Source organism: Cajanus cajan, chromosome 1 (assembly GCF_000230855.2).
Source record: "Cajanus cajan strain Asha chromosome 1, NIPB_CcT2T_4, whole genome shotgun sequence".
Taxonomy (NCBI): domain Eukaryota; kingdom Viridiplantae; phylum Streptophyta; class Magnoliopsida; order Fabales; family Fabaceae; genus Cajanus; species Cajanus cajan.
In genome coordinates this window covers 49,534,841-49,548,698 of record NC_138517.1, presented here as the reverse complement: position 1 = coordinate 49,548,698, position 13,858 = coordinate 49,534,841, and the positions used below count along the sequence as shown (strand labels likewise).

At 31.3% G+C, this 13,858-nt stretch overlaps 2 protein-coding genes across 2 annotated transcripts; one reads left to right on the top strand and one right to left on the bottom strand.

Moving 5' to 3' along the window:
• Positions 1-845: 845 nt before the first annotated feature.
• On the top strand, positions 846-9,231 carry LOC109791802 (bystin-like protein). The gene is made up of 11 exons (XM_020351150.3): positions 846-1,318; positions 2,353-2,479; positions 2,613-2,664; positions 2,808-3,135; positions 3,719-3,798; positions 4,342-4,389; positions 4,487-4,633; positions 6,518-6,590; positions 6,669-6,744; positions 7,327-7,415; positions 9,001-9,231. The coding sequence occupies exons 1-10, from the start codon at positions 1,016-1,018 to the stop codon at positions 7,404-7,406; spliced, it is 1,314 nt and encodes a 437-aa protein (XP_020206739.1). The 5' UTR covers positions 846-1,015; the 3' UTR covers positions 7,407-7,415; positions 9,001-9,231.
• Positions 9,232-10,839: 1,608 nt separating this feature from the next.
• LOC109791803 (uncharacterized) lies at positions 10,840-11,280 on the bottom strand. The gene has a single exon (XM_083069425.1). The coding sequence runs from the start codon at positions 11,278-11,280 to the stop codon at positions 10,840-10,842; it is 441 nt and encodes a 146-aa protein (XP_082925551.1).
• Positions 11,281-13,858: the final 2,578 nt, after the last annotated feature.

Sequence of the window (13,858 nt, the reverse complement as noted above, 5' to 3'; positions counted from 1 at the left end):
CCAGTCTAAGATTCATAGGTCTATTTAGTAGTTTGGAACGGTCCGTTCCAGTTTGGAAACGGCCCGTTCTAAGCTACTAAATCACCCTTGTTTTAGTAGTTTGGAACGGTCCGTTCCAATCTGGAAACGCCCCATTCCAGTTTACTAACTACGTTACAATAAAAATATAATTTAATTTAAATATTAATTATATATTATCTACTTAATATTATAATCAATAAATAAATATTTAATAATTATTATTGCTTATAAAATTAAGTTTTAATTTTTAATTTTCACTTTTAGTCTCTAAACAAATTTTATTTAGTCTTCATCTCTATTTTATTTTTATAAATAGATATCTTAATACTAGTGACTAAAAATGTTAATAAAAAAATTCAAAGATTACAAATTATAAAAATTTATGAAAAAATATTTAATATTAAAATTAAAAACTAAAATTAAAATTTATATAAAATAAATAAATAATATAAAAAGAATAATTTCTTCCTTTCAAATTTTTCTATAAAAAAACTCTCATAAATCTTGAATATTTACATAATTTCACAATAAAATTAAAATTATATTAATTATATAATAACACATTAATAAATAAAAATCATAATGAAAATAATTAATTATTTCATTAAAAAATTATATAAATATATTTATATTAGTTGTTAATATATATTTTAGCTAAAAAAATACGTTATGGACAATTTTAAAATACAAATAAATTAATAATAACACATTAATAAATTTATTAATTATTGTCAAAATATACATTTTAAGAAAAAAATCAATGCAGCCATTAGGAATTAGGAATTAAGAATTAAGAGTACTCTATATTCCTCTATCAAAACGAGTACTCCATATTTACAACGTAGGGTTTATCCTTATTGCAGCCTGAGAAACAAAACACAAAACCCTCGCCCCCTCCCATCGCAAACGGCGGAGCCACCGCAGCCGGAAGCAGAGTTCGCCGCCACTCTCCGATCTTCACTCGCCCTCGTTCTCTTCGCAATCGCAGCGCAGAATGGCGAAGCGTAAGGAGCGGATTCACAACCCTGAACCGTTCGATCCGCACGGCGCCGACCCTGCGAAGGCGAAGAAGCGTTCGAAGGCTCAGAAGAAGCACCAGCAGGAGGAGAAGTTCATCGCTCCCACGCTCAGCTCCAAGATCATGAAGGAGGCTCTGCTTCAGCAGAAGGAGGAGGAGGCGCACGACGGCGCCGCGGCTTTCTTCGAAGAGGTTCCCAGCGTCCATGAAGACGCCGATGAAATTGACGACTTCGCCGGGTTCTCCGAAACGCAGAGCCAATTCGCCGGTTTTGATGAAGTGAGTTACGCTCGCACCTTTGCTGTTTCCTTTTCATCAGCTTTTGTTTGGTTGAACTTGCAAAAAACTGTATACGACGTCGTTCAAGGCATCGACAAACACAAACACTTTGGAAGTGGATAAATTTCTCCCCCAAGCACTTTTTAAAAGAGAAAACTTAAAAGAAAATGAAATATATGCTAAAATTATCTTATACATAGGCTAATTTGTGGAATTTCTCTCTTGTTAGCTTCTCCCAAAACTTGTTTTTAGTATATAAATAAACTAGTTTTAGCTTATGAAAATTCTTATTTTGATTTTTCCTAAAAGAGAATTTTTATCCAGATTCTTAGATGTGTATTAAGTTAGGCATAAGCTTTTATAATTTAGTCTGTTTATATATAAGCTAATATTAAATTATGTGAGAGATGTTTAATTCATATTATAGGTGCTTATTTTTGTTTTTGTAAGTGCTTATTGTAGGTGCTTATTAAGAATTAAGAATTTTATCTGAAGAGGGCTAGTCTCTAGCTCTTCTGTATATATATACCCTTGTTTAACAGAAGCTTTGTGAAAGGGTTTTCATTTTTCAGTTTATCTTTCTTTACTGCACTAAAGAGCAAACCTAGGTGCTGAATGAGAATTTAAAAAAGTTAGGCACTTAGGCACTAAATCAGGAGTAGTGACCAGGATATTTTTATTTTTGGCTCTTCACAAATGTGAATTTGGTACTTTTAGAGCTTGTTTGGGTGAACTTGTTACCTGTTTTTAAAAATAATAACTATGAAAAGTGTCAATTTTATTTTTGCTTTGTTTCTTGATTGAAAAGATCTACAGGAGGAAAAATAAGTGATAATTTTGTGATTATGAAAATTAAAAATGAGAATAGATGAATTAGACTGAGAATTTGAGAGTGAAAATCATTAGCAATGCTTGTTTACATTAGTGGAAAATTTTGGATTGAGTGAGTTTTATTTTATCTTCCCTCAAATCCTTTTTGACTATTACTGTGACAGTGATTTTTGTTATTCTTTTTTCATTCTATGAAAATTCAGGAGGAAATTAACGAGGAAGATGAGAGACTAATGGAGGCATTCTTATCAAAGGAGCCTGGTCAGCAGAAAACACTTGCCGATCTCATTGTCCAAAGAATAAAAGAAAAGGATGCTTCTGTTGCTTCAGGCAATGCTAGACTCCATTTTGTTTTCCTCATTTTTTCTGTTTGTTAGGGATTGAGTGTTTTTAGCATGTTGTTCAGCTTCAGCATGCTTGAAGATTTTATCTCACTCATATTATTTCTGATAATTTTGTGCAGAAAACCGACCTGTACCAAAATTAGATAAATCCATAATTGACATATACAAGGGGTATGTATACATCCAATTCAATTCTATAATAAATATGTAAATTAGATTAATAAATTCGTTTCTGTTTAGTTATGTAGCTGGTTAAATGTAGTTTTCATCTCATGCCTCAACCCCACTGTTTTTTCCATCTTTCTTACTGGCAGGGTTGGGACTCATCTTAGCAAATATACAATAGGCAAAATACCAAAGGCATTCAAACACATCCCCTCTATGCAACTTTGGGAGGAAGTCCTGTATATAACTGAACCTGAAAATTGGTCTCCAAATGCTCTTTATCAAGCCACTAGAATTTTTGCTTCTAATTTTGGTGCAAAAAAGGCAGAACGCTTCTACAAGCTTGTGTTGCTTCCAAGAGTGAGAGAAGATATAAGGAAGAACAAACGGCTGCATTTTGCTTTATACCAAACTCTGAAAAAGGCATTGTACAAACCTGCTGCATTCTTTAAGGGAATACTGTTTCCACTGTGTGAGGTATTCAACTGTGTCTAAGTTGGTTCTACCTTTTGATGTCTCAAATTTAATCATTGGGTGATATTTTTGTATGTTCTGTCTGTGGAATTCTATTCATTCTTAAGTTATGGTATAGACTTTTGCCTCTTGATCTAATTACATGTTAAAGCTTTTGGAACATGTTGAACTAAGACTGATTTCTGGAATTAAAAGCATATGCAATGTAAGATGAGTTCCAACTGTAAATTCACGCATTTTGGTGTTGAGGAATTGATGCATCACATATCCTTTAAGGTGACATTTGTGTGATGTTCGTTCTCATAATTGTTGGAATGCAGAGGGAAAAAATTAACTATAAAACCCTGTTTTGAAAATGAAAAATATGGAATAATATAGGTGTGAAATAGTAAATGAACTTGAGAAATTATTACTTTATGTTTATGATGGATTATGAATGATTTGTTGGTACTGTCATAGGAACTTGACAAATAGAAAGTGATTCAGAGATTTTGTAGAATACAGAGTCTGTAAATTTTGAGTTTGATATGTAGGCAATCTATGTTCCATTTTTGTTGTGGGGTTTGACATTGTTCTTCATGTACAGTCACGCACATGCACTCTCAGGGAAGCAGTCATTATTGGAAGCATTATAGAAAAGGTTTCTATTCCTCCACTTCATTCAAGGTATGTTAACTTGGTCAATCATAACTAGAAATATTAAAAATTATATGCTTAGCAAGTATTTGGCTTTGTTATGCAAAGTGTGCTGAGATGTGTCACTGTGGTTGAGAGTGTTTTTCAGACCTCAATTTAGGGAACATAACCTGTAGTATGTTGGGGAAAGTATAATAGGAACCAGCAGTGCTTATCTATTTGAGCATGTCTCGTTATTATTATTACCCAGTAAAATTGCTTACATTCATGTGCTTGGTTAGATTTCCAAGCTTTTTCCCATGGCACTACTACCGAAAAGAAAGAGTTTTCTTGAATTATTTTAAATAAGAATTAATAGTTTTTTTTATTTATATAAATTATCTCTTAATATGTATTAATATAATGTCTAGTCTTTTGGTTTGCATTTTTGTTGTTCAAGTTAAAATGCTACTGTCAGAGGTGGATACTTATTGCACTGTTGTTTATGCAGTGATTGAAAATAAAAGTTTTAATTATTTGAGTCATATTCAATAATGTCTTATTATGCACCCTAACTTCTGGATGTGTATGCAGTGTTGCACTATTGAAGCTTTCTGGAATGGAATATTGTGGAACCACAAGGTATGGTATTTAATATTGTAGCCATTTATTTTATAAAGCATCATTTATAAAAATACAGTTCAATATTTGATAGATACTAACTTTATAATGATTGCAGCTATTTCATCAAGCTTCTTCTGGAGAAAAAATATGCTTTGCCATATCGTGTGGTTGATGCGGTTGTTGATCATTTTATGAGATTTCTCAATGAAACTAGGATAATGCCAGTTATATGGCACCAGTCGCTTCTTGCATTTGTGCAGAGGTCAGTGATTCACCATTTGTTCTGATTTTTCAATGCATGTCTAATACACTCTTGACAGAACAATAGCAAGGAAAAGGAAACTCAAATGGAGTTCTATGTATTATTGAGTTAAAAAGGAATAGAGAAAAAAATGGATATGGAAAATAAGGATTTCTCTAAAAGGGTCCTTAATAGGACCCAACCAAAATGAATAGGAAATTTGGATGTATAACATAGGATAAACTAAATCAGATCGAATAAATCCCTGTTACAGTATCAATCTCGTTAAAGAGTGATGAAAATAGAATAATGGTTAGAGCACAGCTCCTTGCAAAAATGGAAATTAAAAATTATAGACTATGCAACACCGTTTCTTGAGGAAGGCACGTTCTTCACTTAGCTTAGCCTCCCAAAATGATTCCTCCTCTTAAATCAGTTACTCACCTCTCCAATATACCCTTCTCTCTCTTGCTGCATGATTCCCGTATCCTTCCCTCCAACCTTTTTCTGCCAGATGTCTAGTCTGTTATGCCCCTCTTCTCTCTCTTCTAATTCCCTCTCAGTTGCTGCTACACGTTCCTTTCTTTCATACACAAGCAGGCCTTGTTTCTTGGGCCAATTTATCCCTTCTGTTCCTTCATCCCCTTTTTTCCCTTTCCTTCTATATACTTTCATAATGGGTCTATCAGTCTTCCTCCCTAGTGTCAATGCTCTCCCCCCAGAAGCACAAAAGTTCTGTTCAAGTTACAGACTAGAATGAAACACATTGAATCCCCTTCTCCCATTGCCCCAGGTCATAAGCCTGTTGTGATAACTAGATAGCTTAGTTTCCTTCATATCCCATTTTCACATTACTGAAATTACCTTTTGGACACCTTGCATACACTTAAAACTTGTGGGCCCTTTATCCTTAGGTAAACTTACTTGCTCCACTATGTAGGTTCAAGGTCTCTAACACTGCTACCCCCATCAAGCAATGCCTTGTCTTCAAGGTGCCTATCAGGAACCATTTCGTTGATTACCTTCATATATCCTTTTGTAGTCACTTCTAGAAGCTTGTTTCCCTGATGAATTAACCACTCCTAAAAAGGCCACCCTTTTCTGAATTTATCTCACTGTGATTTGGATTCCAGGATCCAATATGACACTGAGATTCAATCCTGTATCTTCCAATATTAATACAAGTATCATCTCTGTTTTTACTTCATTTACTGATACCTATCAATCAGTATCAGAGTCTTCCGCCATGTCTTAGCTGCAAAGGACCGGTTTGGGTGGTGTTGTCGACATTGCAGTGCCAGCGCGTGCTTGGTACTAGTGAAAGGGCTAGTGCACGACCAGCCTGCATGGCCGCCATGGCTGTAGAACAGAGTGGGATGTTATGATCCAATTGAAAGGTGTGACTTGAGCCCCACATTTTATGTATGGGATTCTAGTGTGGGTTCATAAGGCCTTGGGCTCTCCAACTACACCATTTAGCTTTTGTAGTGTGGTTCTCCCTAGGCTTTATCAAACACCTCTTGTTTAGAGCAAAGAAAATGTGTATTTCCTATGATCATCAATGAATGTATGTAATGAATTACTAGCAGGAAAAAGGCACTCTGTGCCTGCATTGTATTAAAAGAAAAAAATAATTATTTTTATAAGCTGTTATAGTAGTTTCAGAATAAAATAGAAAAAAAAGAAAAGAATGAGTAGTTACTCATAGGAAAAGGTAGTCTCTAGTTATGGAAAATAAACAAAGGATAAAATGGTCCATGTAAAAACGGAAATCAAAAGTAATTATTGAAAGTGGTATCTCCTTTATATATTAATATATATTTATAACAAGCATTGCATAAGATATGTCAATGATTAATATTTCTGTCAGCTTTTTAATTTGAAGCTGTTTTTGTGATATTTCAGGTACAAAAATGAGCTGCAGAAGGAAGATAAGGATAAATTAAGGGATCTACTGGAAAAGCAAAAGCATAAATTAGTGAGCACTTCATCTGATGGTTTGCTTTTCTTCTGTTTCAAATTTCTGGCCGACTGATATTTTTTTTTCCTACTGCAGGTTACACCTGAAATTAGCAGAGAGCTAGACCACAGTCGCAACCGGGGTGAAAAGGAGGAAGATCTTATGTCAATAAATATCCTTTCCATTGCTCCCTTTCTTTACCATACTTTTCTTTCCTAAGGTTTATGAATATGACATGGCATCTATAGTCTACCTTGTGTTGAAGGATCTTGGGGGACTTGTGGACAAAGTCTGAGTTGCATATAAGCTTCTGTTTATTGAGATTGCAAGAAATTAAAAATTCAGATAATACAAATAATAATAGAAGAATCTTTTGAAATGTTTCTCAGACAGCAAGCTAAACATGCAATTTTGCAATAAGAAACCCAGGTTCCCTGTTGAATTTAAAAGATGTCTTGATTTTGTGTCAACAATTCCGTGCTGGTAACATTTTGGACATCATTCAGAAGAAATTCAGGGTGAAATATGTTTGATACTGCAGTAATTGGTATGAAGGCTCAAGATACCTAAATGACAATATATAATTTCTCCTTTATTTTATATTTAAATTTCTATGAATAAAGACCAAGTTAAGGGTAAGAAATTCAGGGTGAAATATGTTTTAAATATAGTAAGTGTGTAATTTTAACTTGGAATCAGCCGTGTTATGCTTGTGATAAATGTATCCCATATTCTTTCCTTGACAACCCAGTACCTAGTCCAGTATATGTGATAAACAAGACTATTGAAGAGGATAGATTTGACATTCCAGATGTACCAATGGAGGAGGATTAATTTATTGTGGTATGGTTCTGATCTTGCCTTTAGATTTTGCTTTTTTAAATACCAATCCTTTTCTAGGTTTCCTGGTACAAATTCATTTTTTTATGGAGAATTCTGCTACCTTGTAAAGTTGACAGTGATTGACTGTTGGGTGAATCTAAATGCCCAACTCACTGGTTGGTAGCAGTGTTATCAATAATTTGCAACAGTGCTACAGCAAGGTGTAGTGACCATGGGCCACTGCAGGTTATGCATTGTGGATTTTTTTTTTTTAGTCAGTAGCAGTCACAATAATGAAATTGGGTCCAACCCGTTTGAAGGATAATTTTATAATTTCTCCCTTTAATGTTTGATATAGTATGAAACCGTTTTGACAAGCTAAATCAGGCCCTGTTCTGATGGGCCTCTCTGTTCAAACCTTCCTAGTATCTGACCCAGAGAACTAAGGTGCAACAGTTATCGGATATCTGCTATCCCACTGTAACAGTTATGGAATGGGATTGGTCGCTCACTGCGATCAATGATTGATAACTACAGTCAGTAATACAAGGTACCTAAATAGAATGTACCTTGTAAACCTCCATCCTTGCATCATGAATGCTGGGCACAATTGGTTGTTTAGTCATAACAAAATATATAAGATGGTTGGTCAGATTAATTTGTTATCCCAATCAGCTGTGAACTCTGAACTGCTTATAAAATAGGATGGAGAAAGGAGTAGAGATGGACAAAAAAAACTGAAATGAACTGGTGGTGAACTGAACCGAACTGTACTATAAAAAACTGAACTGAACTGTTAAAAAAAACTAAACTGAACTGAACTGTTGGAAAGTTGAACTGTACTGAACTATAAAACTGAACTAAATTATAGAAATTGAACTATTTTTATAAAAGGATAAAAATTAAATGTGTTTAATATGTTATGTCTTAGTAGATTAATTTGATAGTCTAATGACCAAAACTTTCGGAAAAAAAATGATCCGAAAAAATTATATCAATTTTGTCGAACCTAACGGATCAATTGAGTTATGTTGAACTACTTATTTTTAGGCTTAAAATTCACTGTTTGACTTAATTTTATATCTTTTTCCTTTGAAAAATTTAAATAAAATGGAAAATAAAATAAAGTTGGCAAATGTGTCCTATTTTGATAGATCAATGAGTCAAAATTGTTCAATTCAAAATATCATAACAGTTCAGTGCAGTTTAAATTGCAGTTCAGTTCAAATTTTTATAGTATAGTTCAATTCAGTTCAATGACACAAAAGAATAGTTCATTTCAGTTCGTCTGAACTAATATTCAATTTAGTTCAGTTCATGAGAACTACTTTTAAGGTCAATATAGTTTTTATAAGTTCTGTTCAGTTTATTTTGGTCACCCCTATAAAGAAGGTTGATGAGTCAAATTGAATAGCCTTTGGAAGCAGAATATTTTTTCCTAGTCATTTTTGAATTTGATATATTGTAATTGGTGGTCATCTGTCTTTATGGTCTGGCTTTCGGTATTTGCTGTCTTTTGGCTTTGATGTTTTATCAATTTTGTTCTGCAGCATCTTTTGGATTTGCATGTCTTTTCAAGTCTTGATGTGTTAGTTTTCTGTTGCAGGATTTTCCATCGAGTTATACTTGGGACAAAATGTTTAAGAGACATGCCCCCATAGAGATTCACAAGGGTGCAGTTTTGAGTGTCAGCAATCTTGTACTCCTATGTATGAAATTTGTTATTATTTTTTGGCTGTTTTATTTTGTGAAATTTTGACAAATGCAATCTCGATTTTTGTCTTGGATGTATCCTTACCGTAAATGCACTAAAAATACAATTCAACTTATTAGAATATTTTCTAGTGTTTTTCATGTATTTACTTTTTGGTGGCTTCCCAGTGGTTTACTTATACTATTCATTTTTCTCCACAAATAATCTTTGTAAGTGGTGTTTTTATTCTGTTTCATTTTATGTAAATAAATTTAAAAAAAAAAAGATCAACTCTTGTTCTCCAAAATGCTAAAAGTTAGTTGGTTGAATCATTTTTTATAATGGGTTCAATGTTATTAAAATCAAGATTTTACTTGGGATCGAAAAGAGCGAAACATCCTAACTTGAGAATTATAACTTGAATCGTAAGATCTTACATTCTTACTTAAGTTATTAAGAATATAATACTTAAATTTGAAATAGGAAAATATATATATATATATATATATATATATATATATATATATATATATATATATATATATATATATAAAGTTTAATAACTCCTAACAGAAATTAGAAAGTTCATTAGTCACAAGGCTTAATAATTAAAAATAACAATTATAAATTTATATAAATCTTGCATTCTAGTTATTTAGAAAAGTATAAATTTTTTGACAATCATCATCCATGTTATCTTCATTCTTATTAATGGCATTAGCATCTCCCATCACTCCAACTCTAATTCATCCTCTTTAATAGGAGGAACATCCAAATTGTCCATAAGTGTACCACTACCACCACTTGTTCTAATATCTTGTCCAACTTCAAGTATGTCTTCATTCAAGGAATTCAAATATGAAATTTGATTATTTTCCGCACAATCCAATCATCATCGGAAGAAAGGCCTTCAAACCATAGTTTTTTCTTTACTATCTCGCTTCTTGTTCAATTTGAAATTTTCCATGACATAAACTACATCATTCATGGTTTTTGCAACAAATGATTCCTTTTCATGGTATGGACTTAAATGAAAAATCAATTATTATATAATAGGAAAAAGAAAATGAAATACATTATACATATATGGATATACCATTTTAGATATGAATTTTCACCCTTTTAAAAATACTCCAGTTGCGCTCGTAGTCAGATGAACTACATGTCAAACTCAAAACTCGAATTGCAAATTATTGCAAACTCCCACCAATTTGTTGGACTTTTGGTTTTAAGAGTAGTTGAGCTATAGGATGACCAAAAAGGTCTTTTTCTTTCTTGAAATCCTCAAGTTGGTCATCAATTTTTCCTATTATTTCTAAGTCTTCAACAATCTTTTCCATTGAATCAATGAATCCTTTCTTAACTTCCCAATCAACTTTAAAATTAGGGGCATAATGTTATATGGGTTTAAGGTAGTAACATGCAGCATGCAAAGGCCTATGTAATTTTTTATCCCATCTTTGATCAATAATTTCACATAAGGGAATGTAGCTATAGTTGAAAAAAAAAATATTTTTCAACCAAAGTCTAAGTCTATAATTTATAAAATGAAGCACATAGAATAGAAGATAATTACCTATTTTCATCTTCTCTAAAAACATCTTGTATCTTTTCTTTAGCTCGGTCCATTTCTTCATAGATGAACCCCATGACTGGCTTTTCATCTAAATTCACTAAGCGCAACACTTTAATTAAGGGAAAATCACCTCTCATACAATTTAGAACAGTTTTCCAAAATCCCCTTATCTGTAACTAAATCTCCATAAACTTTCCATCCTTGGTCTTTGCTAATTGACTAGAAGTCCATTTTTTAGATGTGAACATTCTAGTTAATAGACCCTTATTCTCATTCAAGCATCCCAAGGTTAAGTAGGAAGTAGCAAAATGAGTCGAGCCAGGTCTAATCAAGTCACTCCCCTTAGTAAATTTATGCAATAAAGCAATAAGACTTGTTCTACCATAGATGTATGATGTGATCCTTCTACCGATTGCAATTGTTTCACTATGAAGTTGTATCTTTTTCTCAAAATCTTCAAGCATTAAGTCAATGCAATGAACTGCACAAGGTGTCCAATACAACTTAGTTCTTTTCTTCATCAACATTTCCCTAGCTGCCTTGTAATTTGCTACATTGACTGTGACAATATGAACAACATTTTCTTCCCCAACCTCTTCAACTACATCATCTAACATCTTGAAAATTTTGTCAGTTGTCTTGCATATATTGGATCATCAATAAACTTCAAAAAAATTGTTCCAGGTGGACTATTTACTAAAAAAAATTAATATAGTCCTCCTCCTCCTATCCATCCATCCATCTGTCATTATTGTGCATCCAAATTTCTTCCAATAAGTTTTATGATCATCTAAAGATAGATTGATCATTTCAACATGATACTTCAAGTATTTCACCCTAACTCATGCTAGGATGGTGGGTCAAATCCTGGACTATGTTGAATAACTGATTCAAACATTTTCTTATATGCTTCACTATTGGCTGCATTAAAAAGGATAACATTCAAATAAAAAAAATGTCCTGACATGCTTCCTCCCTCAAGTCCTTCTTAAAGATCTTATTAATTGTCATTTGAGAGCTAACTTTTCTCTTGAAAAGATTTTGATTACCAATATCACCACTTTCTAATTGAGCAGTAAAACTACTACCAATTCTTTCAGGGTGTGTTTGGATGAAGAATTTTACAAATTCAAGGTATTTAAATTCTTAGTATTTGAATTACTTTGATTTCAATTCCTATCATTCTTAAAATATTTTGTTTGGATAAGTGAATTCAAATTTCTCAAATTTTAAATTGTTGGGTTGGATATGATAATTTGATTCCACCATGGTAAATTTGATTTTAAAAATATATTTATATGTTGAGATTCTTAAATTGAATTTTATAAAAATAAATATTAGCTAATTTTTAAATATTTAATAATTTTAAAAATTAATATTAGATAATATTTAATAATTTTAAAAATATTTTTGAATATTTAATAATTAAAAATATGAAGAGATAAGAGATACGATAAAATATATAGGTGAAATAAGAAAAAATATGAGAAATTTCAAATTCTTACTTTTTTGGGAGAATTTGAAATTCTACTATTTTAAGAAATTTTACAAATACTTAAATTTCAAATTCCTTACAAATTCTCCATCCAAACACACTATCAATGTCATCAGATTTTTTTTAGGAGGTTTTGTTGCAATGATTAAACAATACCCAACATTTCTTTCTTAACATCTTTAGGAACCGATCTACATGCTCCAACATCTTTGATGTTCCTGCCAAATGATGTTTCAAACAATAAACTCCTCTTGTAAATGTCTTTTCACAAAATTTACACTTGACTTTTCTTGCCCCATCAACATAAATACAATATTTTCATGCCACATTAGTTTTCATTCCAGCAGTATTTTTATGCAAATTTCGTGGTGGTTCACTTCTTTGAGTTCCTTTTCCTAATGCCATTTTTTCTTCAATAATTTTAAAACAAACACTAATAAAATAAGAAATTAAATGAGAAAAAATTAGTGAAGGAAGGAAAGAATTTAAAAAAGGAATTAATTGAATTAAAAAAAATAAGGTTGAATTATTCAGTTTTATTGATATTGAATTTAAAAAAAAATAACGTATTTCATTGTTTTTAAAAATTGTTAAAAAATATACTAAAACAATTATATAATACTTCAAAAGTAATTCAATAATACACTAATACTTCAAAGGAATATCATTCGTAGAATTAAGATAAAAAAAAATGGTTGAATTACTCAATTTTATTAAGATTGAATTTAAAAAATTTAACGTAATTCACTATTTTTAAAAGTTGTTAAAAAATTATATTAAAAAAATATAATATTTAGATAAGCAAAGAAAAAATAATAATGTTTTAAAAGTAATGCACTAATAATTCAAAAGAAAAAGTCATGATTCGTATAATTAACATTAAAAAATGAAAAAAAAAATAGTTGAATTACTATATTTATTTAGGATTAGATTTTAAATTTTTTTTTTACATATTTCACTATTTTTTTAAAATTCTTAAAAAAATTATATAATGCTTAATTAATAAAAAAAAATAATACTTCAAAAGTAATACGTTAGTTATTCAAAAAGAAAAATTATTAATTTGTAAATCTTAGATTTAATATATTTATAAAGCAAAAATTAAAGAAAAAATTATATAAATAAAAAAATTTATTAATGATGGAAAGTGGAGACATTCATATTTTTAAATATGTTTGAAACTTAAAATTAAAAAAAAAAGAGTAAGAATATGTTTAAAACTTAAAAGTTAAAAAAAAATAAAATAGAACACGATAAAGTGTAAATGTAAAACAAAAGAAAAAAGATAATAAATATATACTTAAATCTTAAAAGAAAAAAGAAAATAAGACAAGAAAGAAAAAAAAAAAAAGGGTCGCATACAAAAGTTTTCTATTTTTTCTTCTTACGCTTTCTTCTTCTTCTTCTTTTGTTACGCGTTCCATGCTACGTTCCTCTTCCGCTGCTACTGTGCTATGTTCTTCTACTGCTGACGTGTTGTGCTCTTCTTCTTTTGTTGTTGTCGTGTTGCGTTCTTCTTCTGCGACACAACAATATAAATAGATCTATAGAAGAAAAACTTAGATTTTTACTGTCAAAGATATCTGCTATCTGCCCCCAATATTTTATTTTTATTTTTCTGAATCATTGAGATGAAAAATCCCACGAATCACCCAGAAGATCGTGATCTTACTCTGATCTTATTTCGCCACAATTTCGCA

Coding starts and splice junctions, on each gene's coding strand:
- LOC109791802 (XM_020351150.3), top strand. CDS start 1,016: ATGGCGAAGCGTAAGGAGCGGATTCACAACCCTGAACCGTTCGATCCG. Junction 2,480..2,612: donor GGATGCTTCTGTTGCTTCAG/GCAATGCTAGAC, acceptor AATTTTGTGCAG/AAAACCGACCTGTACCAAAA. Junction 3,136..3,718: donor TACTGTTTCCACTGTGTGAG/GTATTCAACTGT, acceptor CTTCATGTACAG/TCACGCACATGCACTCTCAG.
- LOC109791803 (XM_083069425.1), bottom strand. CDS start 11,280: ATGTTAGATGATGTAGTTGAAGAGGTTGGGGAAGAAAATGTTGTTCAT.